General features: G+C 42.4%; 1 protein-coding gene and 1 long non-coding RNA gene across 2 annotated transcripts in view; both read left to right on the top strand.

The window, feature by feature from the left end:
* LOC308094720 overlaps positions 1 to 22,006 on the top strand; it is an 87,697-nt gene that overhangs the window by 12,406 nt on the left and 53,285 nt on the right. The gene's annotated exons all lie outside the window — the stretch shown is intronic.
* On the top strand, positions 16,831 to 17,736 carry LOC308094803 (syntaxin-4-like; the record flags this gene model as incomplete). The annotated part of the gene is made up of 1 exon (XM_080441629.1): positions 16,831 to 17,736. The coding sequence occupies one exon, from the start codon at positions 16,831 to 16,833 to the stop codon at positions 17,734 to 17,736; it is 906 nt and encodes a 301-aa protein (XP_080297755.1).

Raw genomic sequence — 22,006 nt, forward strand, 5'->3', positions numbered from 1 at the left:
ATGGAAAATCAGGGAAGAGGATTATTTTAATTGTGCAATGATACATGATGGAATATGATTAAGGATTATTTTGATTATGGTAAGCTCACATTTCATATCATGACATAAATGTAACTTTCACAAGCCCCCCCAAGCCCCCCCTTGCCCATGCCTAGATCCGGCCCTGGTCCGTGTGTCCTGTCCGTTAGCACCAAATCTCCAGCACCGTTGGCCCGGTCACTGCGAAACTGTGCACACACACTCCCTCGATGCCAATTCAGAGCCTCTGCCCCACATTTTTCACATGGGCCTGTTATAGCGCCACCAGGAGGCCGATTTGTGCAAAACCCATTATTTGATATTACTCCTTCAGATTTGATCCAAACGTCAAGCAAATCGGTACATCTCTATAGTAATGTGATCAACCCGGATCTTTCCATATTCCATCCTCATTGGCTAAGATTGGACTCTAAAGTTTGCAGGATTGGTCCGTTTTGAACAAAATACCTCAAATCATGTGAATGTGAATGTGAAATTTCACACGCACATTCCCACTAGGCCGAGGAAGAAATACCACCCTTTTTCACATTGGCCTGTTATAGCGCCACCAGCAGGTCTAATTTAGCAAAACAATTTTTTGGAACAAAATGCCTCAAATCATGAATGCAGTGTCCGATTGCCGTGAAAGGCCTAAGAAGAAATGCCACCCTTTTTACATTGGCCTACTATAGCGCCAACAGGAGGCCACAATAACGTACCTGACCTGGCGGAGACCTGTGCTCTGAGGAGCACTTTTTCTAGTTTGTTTGTCATTTCCGTTTTAAAATATAATTAAAATACACTTTGGAAGTTCCGTTTTTTTGCTAAGCAACAAGCTACGAAGGCTTCAACTTGATTTGCAGAGATCTGTTTACTTTAACCGATATTCACTGTGAATGAGCATGTTTTCATATAAAGTTTAATATTCTATTAATATTGAATATTCTACTCTCAGAATTAGGCATCTGTATAAAGGTATTAAACTTACACTTTTGACAGTCTCATCAAATGAACAATTAAATCCGAACAGCTGATTTAGTAAGGCATTGACCCATGTGATATTTAATTAGTGTTATCATTTTAAATGGCCTCTTAGGCCCTGGGTTAATGAAAAACAACATGTTTGTTGTGTGTTTGTGGAGCTGCCTGTCAGATGACATCACCCAGCTAAGGGACTGTCATTTGGAACACATCTGGTGAGTTGAAGATGCCTGAGGCTTCACTCTTGTTTTTCCCTCACACCTCAGCCACTTAAACTATAGCTATAACGTCCCCACTCTTCCACGTTTTAGGTCTCAGTTCCCACTGGAACCTCTCTTTCAGGTCTGTTGCATCACAGGCCTCTTAAGACAGGTTTGGTTTTACCTTGTCATGATGCAACTAGCCCAATTGTCGAGATATCCTGCTCCGTAGCTCCAATGATTAGAAATTGATATTGTAGAAAAAATTGTCTCCTCGTTGACTTACATTGCACGGTGAAAAAGCTCTCAAAGTCACTCTTAAGACAGGTTTGGGTTTACCTTGTCATGATGCAAATTGCCCAATTGTCGAGATATCCTGCTCCGTAGCTCCAATGATTAGAAATTGATATTGTAGAAAAAATGGTCTCCTCGTTGACTTACACATTGCACGGTGAAAAAGCTCTCAAAGTCACTCTTAAATTACAGTTAAAAAATAAGGAGAGACACATTCACATTATGGCATCTATAGCTAACAGATTACAGAGATTATGGAGCGTAACCTGGCAAAATAATAATAATACATCCAATTTACATTTTCTTGGTACTCAAAGCTGCTTTACAAAATAAAACGGAACAAACTAAAACGTTATTAAGAGAATAACTAGATAAAAGGCGAAAAAACTAAGCAAACAAAAACTAAAAAATGTGAAGGCAAAAAGGGGGATTTGAATAATAGATTAGAAAATGATGATACAATGGTAATTTTAGCAGGAATACACAAAATAATCGGTCTGCTCATTTTGTGGCATTCATGAGGAGTGGACCAACGTACAAACTTACCTCTGGTTTAGCTTGCTTGCTTCCCATAACAGTCTGCTGTCACTGACTTAGTGACAGTCAGTCAGCCAATTCTTGCCATAACCGGCCATACTCCCCAGTCAGTGTTGTAAAGTATCTAAGTACATTCACTTAAGTACAGTACTTAAGTAAAATTTTGAGGTCTTTGTGCTTTACTTGAGTATTTCCAATTTCCAATACTTTTACTTCTACTCCACTACATCTCAGAGGCAAATATCGTACTTTTACTCCACTACAATTATTTGAAAACTTTAGTTACTAGTTACTTTTCAGATATAAATGATTTCATTAGAAAACATACAGTAACCACTTTAGCCCTATTTTATACATAGGCTATTTTCAAATATTTTAGCATTTTTACTTTTGGTACTTTAAAGGTAGGGTAAGTGATTTTCTTTGGTTAAAATAAGTGTTAAATAGCTCTATATTCTGATAGTGCTCATTGCTATAGAGTGTTTGTTCAGTGTGAAAATGCATTTTCGTTTCAGTTTCAGTTTCATTTCCAATTTTATCCAATCAGGATAGAGAACTCAATCAGGATATAGATTAAACAAGTGAAATTGGAAGTGATGACACTAAGAAATGAGGAGGGCAGGGTGAGTCACCAGAACCAAGGACGGGTATTTTTGATGAATCTAACATGTTAAAAATGGAGTTTGAAATTATAATGGGTTTGTATAGGAAGGGGGCGTGTCTGATAAAATGAATATCAAATGTATAAATACTGAATCAAGAAACTTAAAAATGGTCTGGGGGGCTCACAAAAGCCTGAGTAGACGATAAAATGACCAATAGTTTTTTTTAAAGTGAAATATCCCTTTAATGTTGATATGCACACTGACCATCTAGAAAATAAAAACATGGCACTTCATGTCAAATAGGTTGCCGGCCCCTTTTGGAATGGTATAATAGAGAATGTGTCTTGTATAAAAGTGTGGTCCTTGCCACTCAAGCATTTATGTACAAACTTTCAAATTAAATGATACTGTATGTCGGAAGCGTCAGTGGTGGTGATGTCATTTTCAAATGCGACCATGGTGTAGATTGTTTATTTACTTCTGCCAATTACATTTAAGCTTAAAAAAAACAGTGGTTTGTACAGATTTTCTTGCTGGAAAAAAATTGTATCACAAACATTTATTCAATTTCACTAGATAATACAATTTGGGCAATAATCAAAAATCCAGTGTTTTTTTGTCAAGAGAACCAGGGCGGCACTAACTGTCACTGTTGAAGTCATTGCTTGTTACCTGAGCAGGTCACCTCCAGCCTATACGTGGACAAATCAGGGGATTTTCTTCCACACTCCCTCAGTGAAGCTTCAGACCCAACGCAGGGAGATCCAATCCACCATACAGGTTGGTTGGTAGAACCCGATCTCTGTTGTGTTGAAACAGCAGAACCACAGCCCAGCTGTCTACACACTACAGATGATGACTTCAGGTTCCAGTCAGACCGAACAACAAGTGGTCTCCACTCTCCCTGGTGTTTCATCTCCAGACTGCCAGTGCACTTACTGGTTCCTCCCACAAACCTGACATCGTTAGACTCTACAGAGACGAGAGAGAAATGCTATGTCAACATAGAAAGAAATAAAATCACACCCAGTGTGAAGTGGGCGGTGTGGTCACAGTGGTCATCACAGTGATGGAAGAAGTGATGGAAGAAGTGATGGAAGAAGTGATGGAAGAAACCATAACTTAAAAAAAACACATTTATGTTTTTTTTAAGTTATGGTCCTATTTATAGGGCTATGCACATGTGTCATGTTTCCCTAGCCAATCACAGTCCTGAATAGACTGTGATTGGCCAATCATGGTGCAGGGTTAGGGGGGTACATTTGTGGCCAATCACAGCGCAGGATTTGGTGTGCAAATATCCAAACCTCACATATAGGGGCGGAGTCCAACAGTCCTGTCAGGTGAGCAGGTGTTTCTAGTCGAGTCTGAGGTTCCACAGTCCAGGAGAACAGACTCACTGCCTTCACACTGGAACTCTTTGGCCCACATTGGAGTCCTCACTTCTCCATAGAGCGCCCCGTGGAAGACTGTAGTAGCCCCACAGCCAAGCTCCCTACAGACCACCTTTGCATCCTGCTGGTCAAAGTCACCTTCACACACTGAGACCCACAACTGATTAGACTTCACCTCCACTCTACCTGAACATGAAGTAGTCCCATTAACCAACCTCACAGACTCTGAAGAGAGAGAGGGATGTGGAGACAGACAGACAGACAGACAGACAGACAGAGAGGGGGGCATAGAGGGGAGATGGTTTGAGTTCATGATTAAGAACACAAATAAATAAGTACCAGATACAATATACCACCTGCTCTGTTATCAAACACACGCACACGCACACACGCGCGCACGCACGTTAAGATTACTGCCATTGTTTAAGTCATTGTGTTACCTGAACAGATCACCTCAACTCTGCCAGAGGAAATATCAGACTGCTCTAGTCCACACTCCCTCAGTGAAGGCTCAGATCCATCACAGTAAGACCTAATTAACCATACAGGTAGAAGTGTAGAACCAAAACTCCTTCCTGTTGAAACGGCAGAACCACAGTCCAGCTGTCTACACACAACAGATGATGACTTCAGGTCCCAGTCAGACCAACCAACCACTGGTCTCCACTCTTCCTCGTATTCCACCTCCAGTCTGCCAGTACAGTGACTGGTTCCTCCAACCAACCTGACAGTCTCTGTACAGAGATAAGACAGTAAGACACAAAAGGACAGTAGACAGCAAAAGGTCAAATTCATCATAAAATAATACTCCAAACTTAATGTGTAGTGTGTCTTTTACCCAGAGATGGGAAGTAACGAAGTACAAGTACTGTGTAGTGTGTCTTTTACCTGAGCAGGTGAGTCCAACAGTCTTGTCAGGTGAGCAGGTGTTTCTAGTTGAGTATGAGGTTCCACAGTCGAGGAGGGCAGACTCGTTACCTTCACACTGGAACTCTTTGGTCCACTTTGGAGCCTTCACTCCTCCATAAAGCGCTCCCTGGAGGACTGAAGGAGCCCCACAGCCAAGCTCCCTACAGACCACCTCTGCATCCTGCTGGTCAAAGTCACCTTCACACACTGAGACCCACGACTGATTGGACTTCACCTCCACTCTACCTGAACACAAACCAGTCCCATTCACCAACCTCACAGACTCTGGAGAGAGAGAGAGAGACAGAGAGAGAGAGAGAGAGAGAGAGAGAGAGAGAGAGAGAATTCATTCGTACTCAACTACTTTACTCTACATACAAACACAGAGAATATTTAGGGATAAGCATCCTTTTAACCCACTTCAAGAGCAGAATGACAGGTGGAGAGGATCACACAGACAGGATAGACAGAGAAACAGACAGATAATATAAGAGACAAGTCGAGATTACTGTCCTTGTTGAAGCTATTTTTTGTTACCTGAACAGATCACTTCCAGTCTGTTATATGAATTATCAGACACATGTGTTACACACTCCGTCAGTGAAGATTCAGATCCAACACAAGCAGATGTAATCCTCCATACAGGTTCAGATGTGGTATCATAAATCTGTACTGATGAAATAGCAGAACCACAGTCCAGCTGTCTACACACTGCAGCTGTTGTCGTCAGGCTCAAACCATACCACTCATCCACTCGTCTCCACTCTCCCTGGTGTTCCATCTCCAGTCTACCAGTACAGTTACCGGTTCCACCCACCAACCTGATACCATCAGACTCTTTACAGAGACAGGAGAGTAAGCAGTGAAAAAGTAATGTTACTTCATTTTAAAACTAGAAAGGGCTGCTCCTTAAGAAAAAGTGTGCGCTTGCTGTCTTTTTAGATGGTATGTAGTAGTTTTAGTAAGAGTTTTGGTACTGTTAAGTATCGATAGTGTTATGAGTGTTGTTATTGTTAAGTATTGTTAGTGTTAAGAGCAACGGCAGTGTTAAGTAGTGGTAGTGTTAAGAGTGATTGCAGTGCTAAGAGCAATGGTAGTATTTTATCTGGTAGTATTAAGAGTGGAAAACTGAAGGACAGCCAAGTCACCTCCGTCTCTGGACGTCACCTCCACTCTGCCTGAACACAAACTAGTCTCATTCACCAACTTCACAGACTCTGGAGAGAGAGGGGGGCAGACAGAGACAGACAGACAGACAGAGAATAAGGCCACAGAGAGGGACAGAGTTTGATTTCATAATTACATGAGTAAATAAATGATCATCATAAATGTCATTGTTGAAGTTATGCTTTTGTGTTACCTAAACAGGTCACCTCCAGTCTGCCAACGGAAGTACTAGACTGCCTTGTTACACACTCCCTCAGTGAAGATTCAGACCCAATGCAGGAAGATCTAACCTTCCATACAGATTCACGTGTAAAACCATAAGTATGCTCTGTTAAAACAGCAGAACCACGGTTCAGCTGTCTACATACTACAGCTGTTGTATTCTGGTTCCAGTCAGACCAACCAACCACTGGTCTCCACTCTCCCTGGTGGTTCATCTCTAGTCTGCCAGTACAGTTACTGGTTCCTCCCACCAACCTGATGTTATCAGGCTCTGTACAGAGACAAGAGAGTAGGGAGTAAAAATAATCATTATAAAATAATAATCCAAACCTAATGGCCCTCATTTATCAACGCGGTGCAGACCAAATAATGGGTGTACGGCGAGATCACCGCAACTTTCGGCATTTATCAATATATCCTGACGTTGGTTTCAGCCTAGGGTACGCTGAGATCTCACGTCTGGTCGATAGCAGTTGTTGACGTTGGCTGCGCACGTTTATTCCATTCTAGACCTGCGGAGCAGCATTGTCTGACTGTCTGACAGGCATCTGGACACATAATCCACTCCACAGTAGCTTGTCCTATGGTATGGAGTTATGTCATAGAGAGTTATGAAGACTACAACCTGGCTGGGTTAAGTATATAAACCCGACGCTCCAATCTCTTATTAACGTGGCGGCACGGGATCACTGCAGCCCGCCCGAGTCTCATAGCCTACTACATGACTGCTTTAATTTAGTGTAACTCGAACGCGCACTGCTCGGTATGGGTTAAATAAATTAATATACAAACGTATTCCATTCATGGCGGGCGGCCATAGCTGAGTGGTTAGTGAGCCCGCCTAGGGAACCAGAGGCCCTGGTTGCCCCAGGTTCGATTCCAGGCTATCCCAGCATATGTGCCGATGATATGAAATTTGTCCCTGAGCAAGACTCTTAACCCCAATTGCTCACAGGTTCTCATTGGAAACAAGACCGCAAGGACTTTCATGAACGACCTGTTAAAAGGAATTATCCTTATCCTTATGGCGATTGGTATCATAATATGTAATTCATGTAGGCTACAAGCCTACGTGACAAAGATTGTACCGCTACGGATTACATGAAAGACACAGTTGGGCGTGTGTGTGTGTGTGTGTGTGTGTGTGTGACTTGACAGGCAGGGAGGCGAGGCGAGCCGGAGAAATGTTATTGGCTTTCCATGCTTTGTTTGGTCGTATTCTGGTTCTTCATGTCGTAAAATCGGGGTGTTTCGAGAATATTTAAGGGCGTGTTATTTAAATGACTTTCGTTTTCAGACGTGAGATTTATCAAAGCTCCGACCTGATGTACGCTAGGATTGGCTGTATAGGATTCGTTGATAAATGTGACTTCGACGTTGGTGTCCGGCCGCATTTATGGTCAAATATAAGCAGTTTTTTACGCTCCGTTGATAAATGAGGGCCAATGTGCGGTGTGTGTGTTTTACCTGAGCAGGTGAGTCCAACAGTCCTGTCAGGTGAGCAGGTGTTTCTAGTTGAGTCTGAGGTTCCACAGTCCAGGAGAACAGACTCACTGCCTTCACACTGGAACTCTTTGGTCCACATTGGAGCCTTTACTTCTCCATAAAGCGCCCCCTGGAGGACGGAAGGAGCATTACAGCCAAGCTCCCTACAGAGCACCTCTGCATCCTGCCGGTCAAAGTCACCTTCACACACCGAGACCCACGACTGATTGGACTTCACCTCCACTCTGCCTGAACATGAACTAGTTCCATTCACCAACCTCACAGACTCTGGAGAGATAGAGAGAGAGAGAGAGAGAGAGAGAGAGAGAGAGAGAGAGAGGGAGAGGGAGGAGAGGAGAAAGAGGGGGAGAGGGGGGGAGAGAAAGGGAGAGAGAGAGAGAGAGTTGAAGTGCACATAGATCAATCATCATCATGATCAGTCGACATCTAAGAGTCCATAGAATCATACTCCACTGTAAATTGTGAACATATATATATCATTGTTGAAGTCATTGTTTTTGTTACCTGAACAGATCACCTCCACTCTGTCACGGGAAAAATCACTTGCCCAATATCCACACTCCCCCAGTGAAGACTCAGACCCAATACAGGATGTAATCTTCCATACATGTTGATATGTAGACCCATAAATCCTTTTTGTTGAAACAGCAGAGCCACAGTCCAGCTGTCTGCACACTACAGCTGATGTCATCCAGTTGATTTCATACCAAACATCCACTGGCTTCCACTCTCCCTGGTTTTTCATCTCCAATCTACCAGAACAGTTACTGTTTCCTCCCACCAACCTAACATCACCAGGCTCTGTAAACAGGGGTGAAAGATAGGGAGAATTAGAGAGGGAGAACCTTCCAAGTCAGCCATGCCACCCATGACCAAATTTTGCATTTTAAAACTAAATGCCAGATGCCAGAGGATTAATAATCATAATCTTCATCTTCATCTTCATCTTCATCTTCAACCTCAACCTCAACCTCAACCTCATCCTCATCCTCATCATCATCATCATCAGTCCACCTCCAATAGTCCTCCACTCTCCACTATAAGACCAGATACCACCAGTGCTGGGGGGGGTGTCATTAAACAAACTTTAATTATCCTCCAAAAAGTTTTTTTGGAGGGTTCAAGTGGCCTCAAGAACATATATTTGTCTGCAGACCTCCATGTGAGAGCAAAGAGTGATCTCCCTTTGGTCTCACTCTACCTCTGTCCCTCTGTCTTCTCACAGAATACTACAACATGATGGAGAGCACATGAAAATAATTATTTCACCCACTGCTTTACACCTGTAAAACTAATTCTGATTCTGATGTCATCCTAGATTTAACAGCACTCACTGATGAAGACAGTGAGCCAGAGGCATATTCCATCGGGAGGGAATCACTGTCAGAATGTTTCACACTAACAGATGTACTGTATGTACTGTATGGCCTCTGTCCACCGCAGAGTTCACCCTGTGTATCCTGTAGGTTAAATCAACATGAGGTTCAGCTTGATAATCTACTGACTATGATAGAACACCCACGGCCATGCTGCAAAAACAGGTGCAACTCAGGACAGAGACCCAGCAGTGTAACATGAACAACAAGAAAGAACCTAGTGACCCCTACGTTTCAGTAGTCTTTCGAGGAGCAGATTTCCATTTGACACAATTAAAAGATAAAGCAACAACACATGAACAAGTAGAATTGAAGGGCAATTAAGTTGACATCTAGAACCTTGAGGCATCATTCACCCTCCATGCATAGTAATTTGAACGATCCAAGTCAACTTTCAAACCCACTCTGACTTGTTTTCCAGCTGGATAGGATTCTGCTATGTTTGTGTCATAATAGGGACTGGTCAGAAACAATAAAACAGTAAAAAGAGAAATATAATATGTATTTGTTTGACAATTTGGCAAATCCCTGTTTGTTTTAAAGAACAGAAAGCAGATAAAGACACATGAATCTAATCTGCTCTGTAAACAAGAGTCGTCTTACCGTCAGCACTCACTAAGATCAGAACATACGGCCACATGAATAGGAGACAGCTTTGCGTTATCACGTGCATTTTGTTCTTCATTAAACTGCACTGTAGATTTGAGAAAGAAAACTATTGCTCAATGATTTACACAAGCCTGTGCTAGTCCCTCCACCGCAGGAGGGGGACATTATGTACGTAAGTTGTTGTGACGCATGATGATGATGCCAGCTGTTTTTATTGGCTGAGAGAGTGACATGTTTCAACACACAGGCAGGGCCATCATAGTGAGTAGTAGAACATTAATTTGTGTCACAAACAAATGTATCTCTCGAGACAGATTCTGCTAACTGTAGAATCGGTGGCAGTGGCTCAGGAGGTAGAGGGGCCGGTTGGCAACCGGAAGGTTCCCAGTTCGATACCAGGCTCCCCCAGGGTTAGTGTCGAAGTGTCCTTGAGCGAGACCCTGAACCCCTAATTGCTCCCGATGAGCAGGTTGGTGCGTTGCATGGTTTCCTCCGCTGTCGGTGTGTAAATGTGTGTGTGTGAATGGGTGAATGTAGAGGCACAATCACATAAAGGTGCTATATAAATGCACCATTTAGAATCTGTCAGCACCACTGCCCTAAATGTGTAGTGTTGTTGTTAGTAGGAATAAACACAGAAGCACCCGGGAGGAAGTGGACTAAGAAAGGGGTGGAGCCAAACCAAGTTCCTGTTTCTACACAAAACAATTAGGTTGTGCCCCCAGAGGTGAAAACTAAATGGGTTCCCATGATTGCAAATAAATGTATATTGGCAGACCAACACTGCGTGAAAAAGGGCTATTCGGTGGCGCAGTCGGTAGCGCTGTCGCTCACAGCTAGAAGGTCCTGGGTTTGATTCCCGCCGGGGACGCTGTGGGCGCTGGGGGTGTGTCTTCTCCTCCGCGTCACCAGTGCCCATACCCTAGGTGGGGTTGGCGAAAGGGCCTACTCTGTGTGGAGTTTGCATGTTCGCCCCGTGTCTCCTAGGGTAGTTAATACCCTGTAGTAATCCTGGTCACTATACTGCCTCCCCCTGGTCAGCCGGGGCGCCTGATGGAGGGGAAGGGAACTGGTTGGAATAACGTGTTCCTTCCACGCGCTACGTCCTACCAGGGAAACTCCCCTCTGTCAGGTGACAAGAAGGTCAGTTGGCTCTCATGCATTGAAGGAGGCATGAGCTCGGCCCTGGCCTCCGTAGGCTGGTGGGGGGAGTGTAGTGCCCAGGATCACTTAGCAAATTGGCACCGGGTGAAAAAAGGGTTACAAAATCGAGGGATAAAAATTATTTAAAAAAAATTAAATAAAAAGGGCTATTCGTCAGACTATGCATGGGACTTAAAGACGGGGTGCCGTGATTTTCAGTGATCCCCCCCCCCCCCTAAAACATATCATCAGGTATTATGGTTATACTAGGAGAAAGTTTACAGAAATTGTTAAAATTATGTTTTTATGTGGACACGCCTCCAGTTCATTAAGTATACCTGGTTCTCACCTTAGCACCTCCTCCGCCACCTTAGCACCACCCACCTGTCCTAGTCCCTCCTCCTCCTCATGCCCACACCTGTTGTGTTATGATAATGAGGGGGAGGGTATATTTTTACTATGTCACTAAAGCACTGTTTCTCTATTGGCACGTTTGACCCTCAAGGTTTCAGCCTCCAGGTAGAAACTCAAAATAGTCAGAGAAGACATAAAACACCATAAAAACACCACCAGGGGGCTTAATGAAGTTCTATCAACCTCATAGACACATGAAAAACAGAAAAAGTGCAAAACCATGGCACCACCTCTTTAAATATTCCCACTCAATAGCATGTTGACTGGATGTCTGCAGACATTTACACTTTATAGAGATATACTTAGAATCTGTACATTTAACAGGTGAATTACTATGGCAGATTTGACTAATTGCTCCTGCTGTGCCCTGAGCTTTCACAAAATTCACATACCGTATAAATAAAGAAATGGCCTGTCTGTTCACAGAACAGAGCATCTGTCAGTGAAATAAGGGGGTGGGGGGGATTTTTTGAAAATGTCAAGTAAAAATAATAATAACGCCTATAATGACATGGCCAAAATAGGGGCACCAGGTTGAAAGTGATCAAGGGTCCCGGTTTGGGTGTTTGAAAATATGGTCATCCTAATAATGGACCACAATGGAAACAAGCCTTTGGCTTTTCTGTGATTTTCTTCTTCTTTTTGGGCGGTGAAACCGCCCCTATAAGTGAGGTTTGGATATTTGTACAACAAATCCTGCGCTGTGATTGGCCAAAAATGTACCCCGCCTAACCCTGCACCGTGATTGGCCAATCACAGTCTATTCAGGACTGTGATTGGCCAGTGTCACATGACACATGTGCATAGCCCTATATAAGAAACCATAACTTTAAAAAAAACAATAAATTTGTTTTTTTTAAGTTATGGTTTCTTCCATCATAAAGAGTGTTTCAATAAATGTATTTATTTTTTGTACATGATTGGTTGACTAGCAAGACACCGCCCACTTCACACAGGGTGTGATTTTTTTTATAGAAGCCCAAATGTATTCTATCAATCAAACTCTAACTCCAAATGTGTTTTTTCTCACCAGAGTTGGTGAGTCCATGCATCCATCCATCATCCATTGCATCTTCAACCCCGCTTATTCGGAATGGGGTCGCGGGGGCAACAGTTCCAGCAGAGAGCTCCAGACTGTGTTAAATACGTTTCTTAACTGGGAGCCATTTTAAGACTTGAGTTAAAAGGATAAAATGAGAGGAACATTAATTAATAGTTGAAGCAGGTTAACCCATTGAGGCCTGAGGCGATTCTTAAAAAAAAATTCTAAATCCTAACAGTTTTTTGAAAATAAATCTACAAAAAATACTTTTCAAAAATAGCAGATCTACAAGCTCATAGCGCGGCACTCAGTGCCGCGCTATGAGCTTGTATATCTGCTATTTTTTTAATAGCCAAAGAAATCTAAAGTGACACAGATGCGTTCCAGGTCTTAATGGGTCAAAAGAGTAGTTCACTCCACAAATGACTTTTTTTCATTCTCACCCCGTGATGGCTTACATTAAAAGTTGAATTTTCATTTGTATAACAATTCCTTTACAGTGAATGATGAATTGAAAAACAAAGACAATAGAGCAAGAGAAGAGAAATGAACAAAATATAGAGTCCAGGATTAAACAACAGCAAAGCTTGATCAACTCCAAAACAACACTCAAAGTGTGTAACCCGAGTGTTTTATATCCAGTCATATGCTCTGTGCTGCCAAAACATCGTACTTACTTACAAGTTCAAGTTCAAGTTCAAGTTTATTATGTCCCAAATTGGGCAACTTATGTTACAGCAGATAGTGAGAAAGTAAGAAACTCCAACACACAGTAAACATACATACACAAGACACACATAGACATAGACATAATCACAAGATCCAGATAATAATAGCTACTCATAGCTACCTCCTCCTGCTGCTGTTATTGATGGCACGAATAGAAGTAGGTACCTATTGTTTTTAGCTACAGGGGTCTTTAACCTTTGGCCGGAAGGCAAGAATTCATATTCAGGATTTAGGGGGTGAGAGCTGTCTGCCATAATAGAAGATGCTTTCTTAAGCACCTGCTGGTCATATATATGACTCAGACAGCTAAATTGTGCCCCCACAATCTTGCTGGCCCCCCTCACAACCCTGTTAAGGGCATTTTTCTGTTTAATGCCAAGGTTTCCATACCAACAAATTGCAGCAAATGAAATAACAGACTCTATGAAAGCTCTGTAGAATAAAATCATCAGTGACTTGTCCACCTGAAATTTGGCTATAGCTTCCTTAAACAGAAGAGGCGCTGTTGACCTTTCTTACACACCATTTCAGTATTGAAGTCAAATTTCAGACGATCGTCAATAATGGAGCCGAGATATTTATAAGTGGTTACCAAATCCACTGTCTGGCCATTTATGGCACTACTCTGAGGAGCTGGTGGAGATCGTCTAAAATCAATACACATGTCTTTAGTCTTTGTGACATTCAGTTGTAGGAATGCATCTTCACACCAAGAAATAAAGTCATCTACAACTGGGCCATGACTGGCTTCACTATCACTCAAAAGACTAACAATCACAGAATCATCTGCAAATTTAACAATGTGTCTATTGTCATGTTGGCTCCTACAATCATTAGTATACAGGATATACAAGAGTGGGGAAAGAACACAACCTTGGGGTGAGCCGGTGGATGATGTTAGTTCTCCAGACAATTTACCATTCACCCGTACCCTCTGGGTTCTATTTGTGAGAAAATCAAGAACCCAACCAATAATACCTGAATCTAAGCCAAAGTTTTTAACTAATTTTTCAACTAGTATGTGTGGCTGAATAGTGTTAAAGGCTGATGAGAAGTCAACAAAAAGCAGCCTAGCATGTGTTTTGCTAACTTCCAGGTGTGAAAATAGAAGGTTCAGTAAGGTGATAAGGTAGCATCGGACACTCCTCTCTTAGCCCTGTATGCAAATTGCAAGGGGTCCAGGCAACACTCAGTTATTGCCAAGAGCTCATCCTTAACAAGCCTCTCAAATGACTTCATAACCAAAGAGGTTAAGGCCACAGGCCTGAAGTCCTTGAGAGCTTTGGGACGAGGACCCTTGGCAACCGGCACCACAATGGATCGCTTCCATAAAGATGGCACCTTCTGCTGAGTAAGAGACAGCTGAAAAATAAAATAGAAAATAGGGCCTAGCTGTTCTGCACAGACAGTAAGCAGACGGCCACCTATATTGTCTGGGCCTGGACTTTTCTTAGGTTTACACCTTTTAAAACACGTGGTCACACTATGTTCATCAAAGGAGAGGTCATGAACCCTAGATTTCACCAACCCCTTCCTAAGCTCAGAATGTTGCCCTTTGAAATCATGCACATCAAATCTGGTATAGAACTCATTAAATTCCTCTGCTAGCTGCAGATCTGAATTATAGCCACTAAGCTGTATATGTTAGTCCTACCCTCTTCTTTAAGTCCTACAATAGTTTTCGTACTACTCCAGGCAGAACCCAGATTATTCATCCTGAGCTGATTTTCTATTTTGTCTTTATACCTCATTTTTCCAGCCCTGATTTCTCGTTTTATCTCTTTCTCTATATTGTGCATTTCTATAAGGTTCCCTTCTTTAAATGCCTTTTCCTTTTTTTGCAATAGCCCTTTAAGTGACTTAGATACCCATGGCTTGCTGTTAGGATAAATCTTGACAGTTTTGACAGGGATCACTGTATTCTCACAATAAGATATCCAGCTACAAATAACGTCAGTGAGTTCATCAATGTCATTACACGACTGTTTAAACATGTCCCAATCAGTGCAGTCCAGACAACCCTGTAGAGACAGACAGGCGTCATTATTCCTCCAGTCCTTTACCCGGATAGTCTACTCTGTACCTTCTCCCTTTTCAGCACGGTGCGATAAACAGGGATGAGATGCACACAGTTGTGATCAGAAGATCCCAAGGGGTGGAGCGAGATGGACTTGTAAGCGTTCTTAATGTTGCCATAACACAAATCCAGTATGTTTTCATACCTGGTCGGGCACGTGACATACTGATAAAAGTCTCGCAGAGTATCTGACAATGTACAGTGATTCATGTCTCCAAGAACAATATTAGGGGCATCGGGAGATATAGATTGAAGCCTCTGGGTTACTTGGTGAATCCGTTCACATGCATTACTCCTGTTTGCTTTCGGGTGGATATACACGACAGTGACAAACAGCTGGGGGAATTCGCGTGGCAGATACTGAGGGCGTAGTGAGACGGAGAGCAGCTCCAGATCAGCTGTACAGATCCTCTCTCTTATAATCACGTTTTTACACCACCGCTCAGCGCTCACTCTCCTTGTTGGACGGACGACACACTTTCAGGGATAATATAGGATAAGTGAACTGTGCAGTAGGCCTACTGACTCTTGTTTTGCGTCTTCCACATAGACCTTAACAGACGACGTCACACTGGTTGCAAGCGATAAGAACCAGCATTGCGCGCGCAGGTCCGGCACTGAGGGTGCGTTCGGAAATTGCGCACCGGAGTGCACTCGCCTATTAGTTTGTATTGTGCCAGTGCGCTCATTGCTGTAACTCCGAACGCACCCTATGTTGGGAATTGATTGCACGAAACAATCACCTGTGTGTTCAGTCTCAATGTTGGTAAACAAATAATTGGTCTATAGGCAACGTAAGGCGAGCCTAGTCATTGGAAAGCACCTTATTGAAACTACTCCGAAAATGGGAAGAACCTTTGTTTGGCTTATGTTTGCAACCCTTCATAACATTCATGTTGGACCCCACTCCTTGGGTGTGTTTTTTTTTTGTCACTGTATATTTGCACATGAGTGAAATTTGTCCTCTGCATTTACCCATCCTATAACTACTAGGAGCAGTGAGCAGCCATTCTATGGCACTCTGGGAGCAATTAGGGGTTAAGGGTCTTGCTCAGGGACACACATCGACACATTGCTGGCCTGGCCTGGAATCGTACCTGGGACAACCAGGGGCTCTTAACAGGCTCACTAACCACTCAGCTATGGCCCACCCCACCCCACCTATGTTATCGAAATCTTAGTGTTTTGCCAATTATTTGGCGGCCCACTTGCAATATCCTCCGGTTGGGAATTACTGCATTAGGCATTTGCCCACTGCCCAGTATTCTGACATCATTGATGATATCAGGTTGCCATGGTCACCTGATATTTCCAACCAGAGCGCTAGGATGCCAGTCAAGAGCCAGGTGTAACTCCATATTTGGGCAAGACGTGAGATGTGATAAATGATGACGGCTTTGTCATCACCTCGGCTTAAGAGAGTGCTAGTGACAGGTCTGTGCTTTGTTAAAACATCACCACTTGGACAAGGACCCCAGAGGAAGGTTCTTATGCTCCATGCTCTTCGAGTACCTTTTCCACACTTCAGCTTAGTGTCATTACATTGTCAAGTTTAAATTGTACCTTTCTGGGTAGTTACATCACTTTGGAAAATGCGGGATCGGACAATGGAATTAGGAAATCAGAATAGTGGGTGGCCAGACGAGGAAGAGGAGAATCTAGGACCCTCAACAGGGGGGAGTGGAGAGAAGGATAATGAAGACTTTTTTGGGAAGGTGCAAGACATCGACACAGGCCTGGAGAGTCTCAGAAGACATGTTGCAGACCTCGAGAAGAAACAGAAAACTGTGCTGGGTGTAGCACTGCCAGATGATAGTATGAAGCAAGAGCTCCAGACGCTACGAGAACGGATCAAAACGATGGCCTGCGACATAAAGAAGAAACTGAGGACGCTAGAGCCCAAGAAGGGAAAGGACGACGGACAGTATGAGTCCATAAACATGAGGATGCAGCGCACTCAGCACGGTGTCAAGTCCAGGCAGTTTGTGGAGCTGATGGGCAAATGTAACACCACCCAGGTTCATTACAGAGCCCGCAACGTGGAGAGGATCCAGAGGCAGCTCAAGATCACCGGCACCAATGTGACCAACGAGGAGCTGCACGCCATGCTGGAGAGCGGACGGACAGACGTTTTCACACAGAACATCTTGAGCGACGCCCAGGCCACCCGGCAGGCGCTGAATGACATCGAGTCGCGACACGACGAGATCCTGAAGCTAGAGCGGAGCATCAAGGACCTGCACCTCATATGCCAGTACATTGACATGGAGGTGCAGGCTCAGGGGGAGACGGTGAACGACATCGAAGCGAACATCAACCAGTCATCCGTCTATGTGGAAGTGGCGAAGGAAGGTGTAGGACAGGCTGTTAAATATAAGAAGAGTAGGTGCAAGAAAAGATGTTGGGTTGTGGTGTTTCTCGCCATCCTCATAGCTATTCTAGTCTTCATCTTGGCATCTTATTTTGGCTTTGACTTTGGACTAGACAAGACAGATCCACCATCAGAAGCTTAAGTCATCTGTCATATAGATGATGTCCACATGTCAACTGACAGGGAATTGGGGAATTAGGCCTTAATTATGCCCTTCCACATTTTCCCCAACTACGATTCTTTCTTTTCACATTACAGAGTTGAGCTCACCCTGTCGCCTGTCCCAACCTTGGACGAAAGAAAAGGTGTCGTGTCTGTTGCTCATAGACACTGCTGCTTGATTATGAATCTCTCTGTCCAAGCTTGGTCTTCGGTGGACACCATAAGACCATGAGATGTAAGGACTTGTTATTGGCATGGTGATATGCCCATATATGGAGGTCTCTGTATCTTGTCAGTCCTTGTCCCTTTTATACCCATAAGTGGAGATCTCTGAAGTCAACTATATGCCCATGTATGCCCCCTTTTTAAGCCCATATATGGAGTTTACTGATTTGTTTGCGCCTGATGCTATGACAACACATTGAGGTTAGACAACACACTCCATATTTGGGCTTGGCTGCATTGGGTACTCCCTTAAAGGGCAAGACCACTTTGGTAGAGGTTTGGGTTGTGTAGTTACCTTGTCATGATGTAACTCCAAAGATGGACAAGAAATACAAAATTATTTCTCCATTGATTAGAAATTGATAATTCAAAATATGCTCCTCATTGACTTACATTGTGTGTTGAAACAGCTCTCAAAGTCACACTCTTTTAGCACATAGACGAACGCAAACAAAGTTGATTCAGACATTTATAGAACATCACCAAACCCAGTACTGTTATTTTTTTTTATAAAAAATGTTAACTTTCTTCCTTGGGTTGTGTAATACACAGCCCAAATCTCTACCAAAGTGGTCTTGCCCTTTAAGCCAATTTTAATTTAAGGATATAGAACATTTCTGGACCGCTGATCCGACGGGCTTCTCACTTGGCACCGCACTCCCTCAGGTAATCGCTGAAACACAAATACAACGGGAAAGATGTGTGTATAGTTCCATGGCCTACTGGCAGTGCTGATCAATCAGTCCAGCAGTTAGTGTGTGCGAGATTATCCCCAGACAATCAGCCACACACACCTCTTACGTGTCGTAAAATCATAAATACAATAATAAATATGACTGGCATGGCTCCTGTTAATATTATTAGCTCACATCATGATAAATGCCTGGGCAAATATGTGAATGAATAACGTTTGGTAACAAAATGTTTTGAAACTGATGCAATCCAGATGGTTGTTGGAGTTTCCCAACACAGGTCAGATGTCTCCTCTAGACTGAGAACCCACGTTCAATTGTATTTTATTTTTTTTGCTGGGCAGAAAATAGACCTAATATAGCTGTAATAACAGCAGTCACCAAACTTGTCTAAACATCAAACAAGGGTTTTACTGTTGGACTTTCAATGCACTGATAATCAATTCTAAATGAACATGTGTGAGTAGTTATAATAATAATAATAATAGTTGTCAGGGAGGTAGTGGAGCTGGGTAAACTTATTTATTTATTATAAATAGATTTGTTTCTGCACCTCTTTTAGAAGATATATATGTATGTTCAACTATAAGCTCTAAAATGCTATTCACACTACTCTTGAACATGTGATCTGACAGTCACTGAACTCTGCTGCTCAACTAATATCATGACAGAAAGGTAAGCACTGCCATCTTGTGTTTAAACATGACATAGCAGGAGTAAAAACAACAGCAACAACAAAAAAGCTGTCCTTTGCCCTCTGCACTGACACTGTTGGCAAAGACAGAGACACATTCTGGACAGTGTTGAGGGGAATGGTGTGTGTGATCAAACAAAGGGAGGGTACCCTACAAATTAGAGATATAGTTGCTTCACTTGCCTGATAAATCAGACACCTTTGACTATTACGGTGTATCGACTACACCAGTGGTTCTCAAACTTTTTCATGTCAAGGACCCCCAAAATGATATGTATTTGGCCGCGGACCCCCATCTCAAATATTTTGTTCCAGGGACCCCCCCCCCCCCCGGAAGCAAAGGTTTGAGTTACGAATGTTCGCTTTAAAAAATATATATATTCAAAGGCTTGCACACATTTTCAAGATTTTTCAAAAATAGCAGATCTACATGCTCATAGCGCGGCACTCTGTGCCGCACTATGAGCTTGTATATCTGCTATTTTTGAATAGCCAAAGTGTAAAAGGTTAAAATTATTGCGACGCTATATTAACACATTTTGCTGGGGACCCCCTGTACCCCCCCCCCCCCCCCCCCCCAAAGGACCCCTGGGGGTCCCCGGACCCCACTTTGAGAACCAATGATCTACACAGTACAAACAGAGACAGTGCAAATGTAACCAAATGGACCCGTACTTTGTTCACTCTCAGGAATAAATTCCCACAAATTCCCTACAATTCAGTCATTATGCAGAAATCTTCCATTTCATGTTTTCAAAACGTATGCGATCATTTGAAAATAGCAGATCTACAAGCTCACAATGCGAAGCGTTGTGAGCTTGCAGATCGGCTATTTTCAAATGGCCAAAGTCTATATAGGGCTGAAGTGGTTAATGTATGTTTTGTAATAATACTAATTTACAGAATCTACAAAGTAACTAATGACTAAAAATGTCAAATAATTGTAGTGGAGCAAAGTATAATATTTGCCTCTGAGATGTAGTGGAGTAGAAGTAAAAGTACTGAAAATGTGTAAGTACTCATAATGTAAAAAATACCTAAAGATTTTACTTAAGTACAGTGCTTGAGTAAATGTACTTAGTTACTTCACGCCACTGCCTAGGGGTACAGGTCAATGATGTTATGTTATGGCCAACTGCCACTGCAGTAGCAGTAAGGCCAGGTTACAGCTGCTGTTCAAATAATCCTCGCCTGATCTTTCTTCAAGTCCGACACCTGGTTCTGACAGGCACTCAGCCCAGGCTCTTAAGGTCTTCTGCCAGCTATGCCTCCTTTTCAAATAAATAAATAAAATAAATAAAATAAATAAAATAAATAAAATAAATAAAATAAATAAAATAAATAAAATAAATAAAATAAATAAAATAAATACACGCCCGCACACACACACACACACACACACACACACACACACACACACACACACACACACCCACACACACACACACACACACACACACACACACACACACACTGTAACAGAAAGTTTAAGGTCCTCTCTAAATTAAAAAATGTGTTTTAATTATGTTACATTATGTATCAATTATGTGTAGGCCTAGTGGGAGAGCAAGGGAGCGACACTTCTTTGTATCACTTCTTTTTTTACAATGAGTTTATAATAAATAAATAAAACCAGAAAATGTAACAAAATAATGTAATAACTACCACCATAATCACTGTATTAATGTATCATTATTATTTTTTAAATACAATTTGCCCAGACAAACTTATTCATGCAAACACACATGCATGCACGTACGCATTGCTCTCTCATCATTTTTCAATTAGTTGTTTATTCTAGGTTCTTATAAATAGCTCAATAGAAGTAGAGCAGGTTAATCTCGTCCTATAACATTTGCTATCCCCCTGACAACCAAATAGCCAATCACAGAGCGACCATCCCTCCGGGCTATGGGGCAGATACCCTCTTACCTTTGCACCATCAGCAGCACGCAGGCAGGCCAGACGCGTTGCCATGTCCGCTTATTATACGCGAGTTTGGGCTTGTTTTTCTGTAAAGTTGCTTGTAAATATTAGTAGTTGTTTGGCAGGGGGTGGAGCCAGGCTAGCTTGTTTCTAAAGTGTAGTTGCTTATTTGGCATTTAGGCTTGTATCTAAAGTGTAGTTGCTTATTTGGACTTGTTTCTAAAGTGTAGTTTCTTATTTGGGCTGGTTTCTAAAGTGTAGTTGCTTATAGAGCATCGCAGTTCCCGCCCCTTCCGGGTTCCACCGCAAAATACTCAATGCATTTTTCCCATTGACGTTTCCAAAAATATTTATATCAATTAATTTAAGCCTAGAATCAAGCCAATAAAACATGACCATCATCATGACCATAAAACGTTTGATTCTGTGATTTTTTTTTTGTTAAACGGCAAAACAAAGGGTATTTATTAAATATAGTATATCATATAATTAAATATAAAATAATAAAAAAATCACAGAAAAAAACGTTTTATGGTCATGATGATGGTCATGTTTTATTGGCTTGATTCTAGGCTTAAATTAATTGATATAAATATTTTTGGAAATGTCAATGGGAAAAATGCATTGAGTTTTTCCTTCCGGCACCAGGAAAAACCAGGAAGTGGGCGGGAACTGCGATGCTCTATTAGGACTTGTTTCTAAAGTGTTGTTGC

This window comes from Gymnoscopelus braueri, assembly GCF_963280865.1.
Source record: "Gymnoscopelus braueri genome assembly, chromosome: 11".
In the NCBI taxonomy this organism is placed as follows: Eukaryota; Metazoa; Chordata; class Actinopteri; order Myctophiformes; family Myctophidae; genus Gymnoscopelus; species Gymnoscopelus braueri.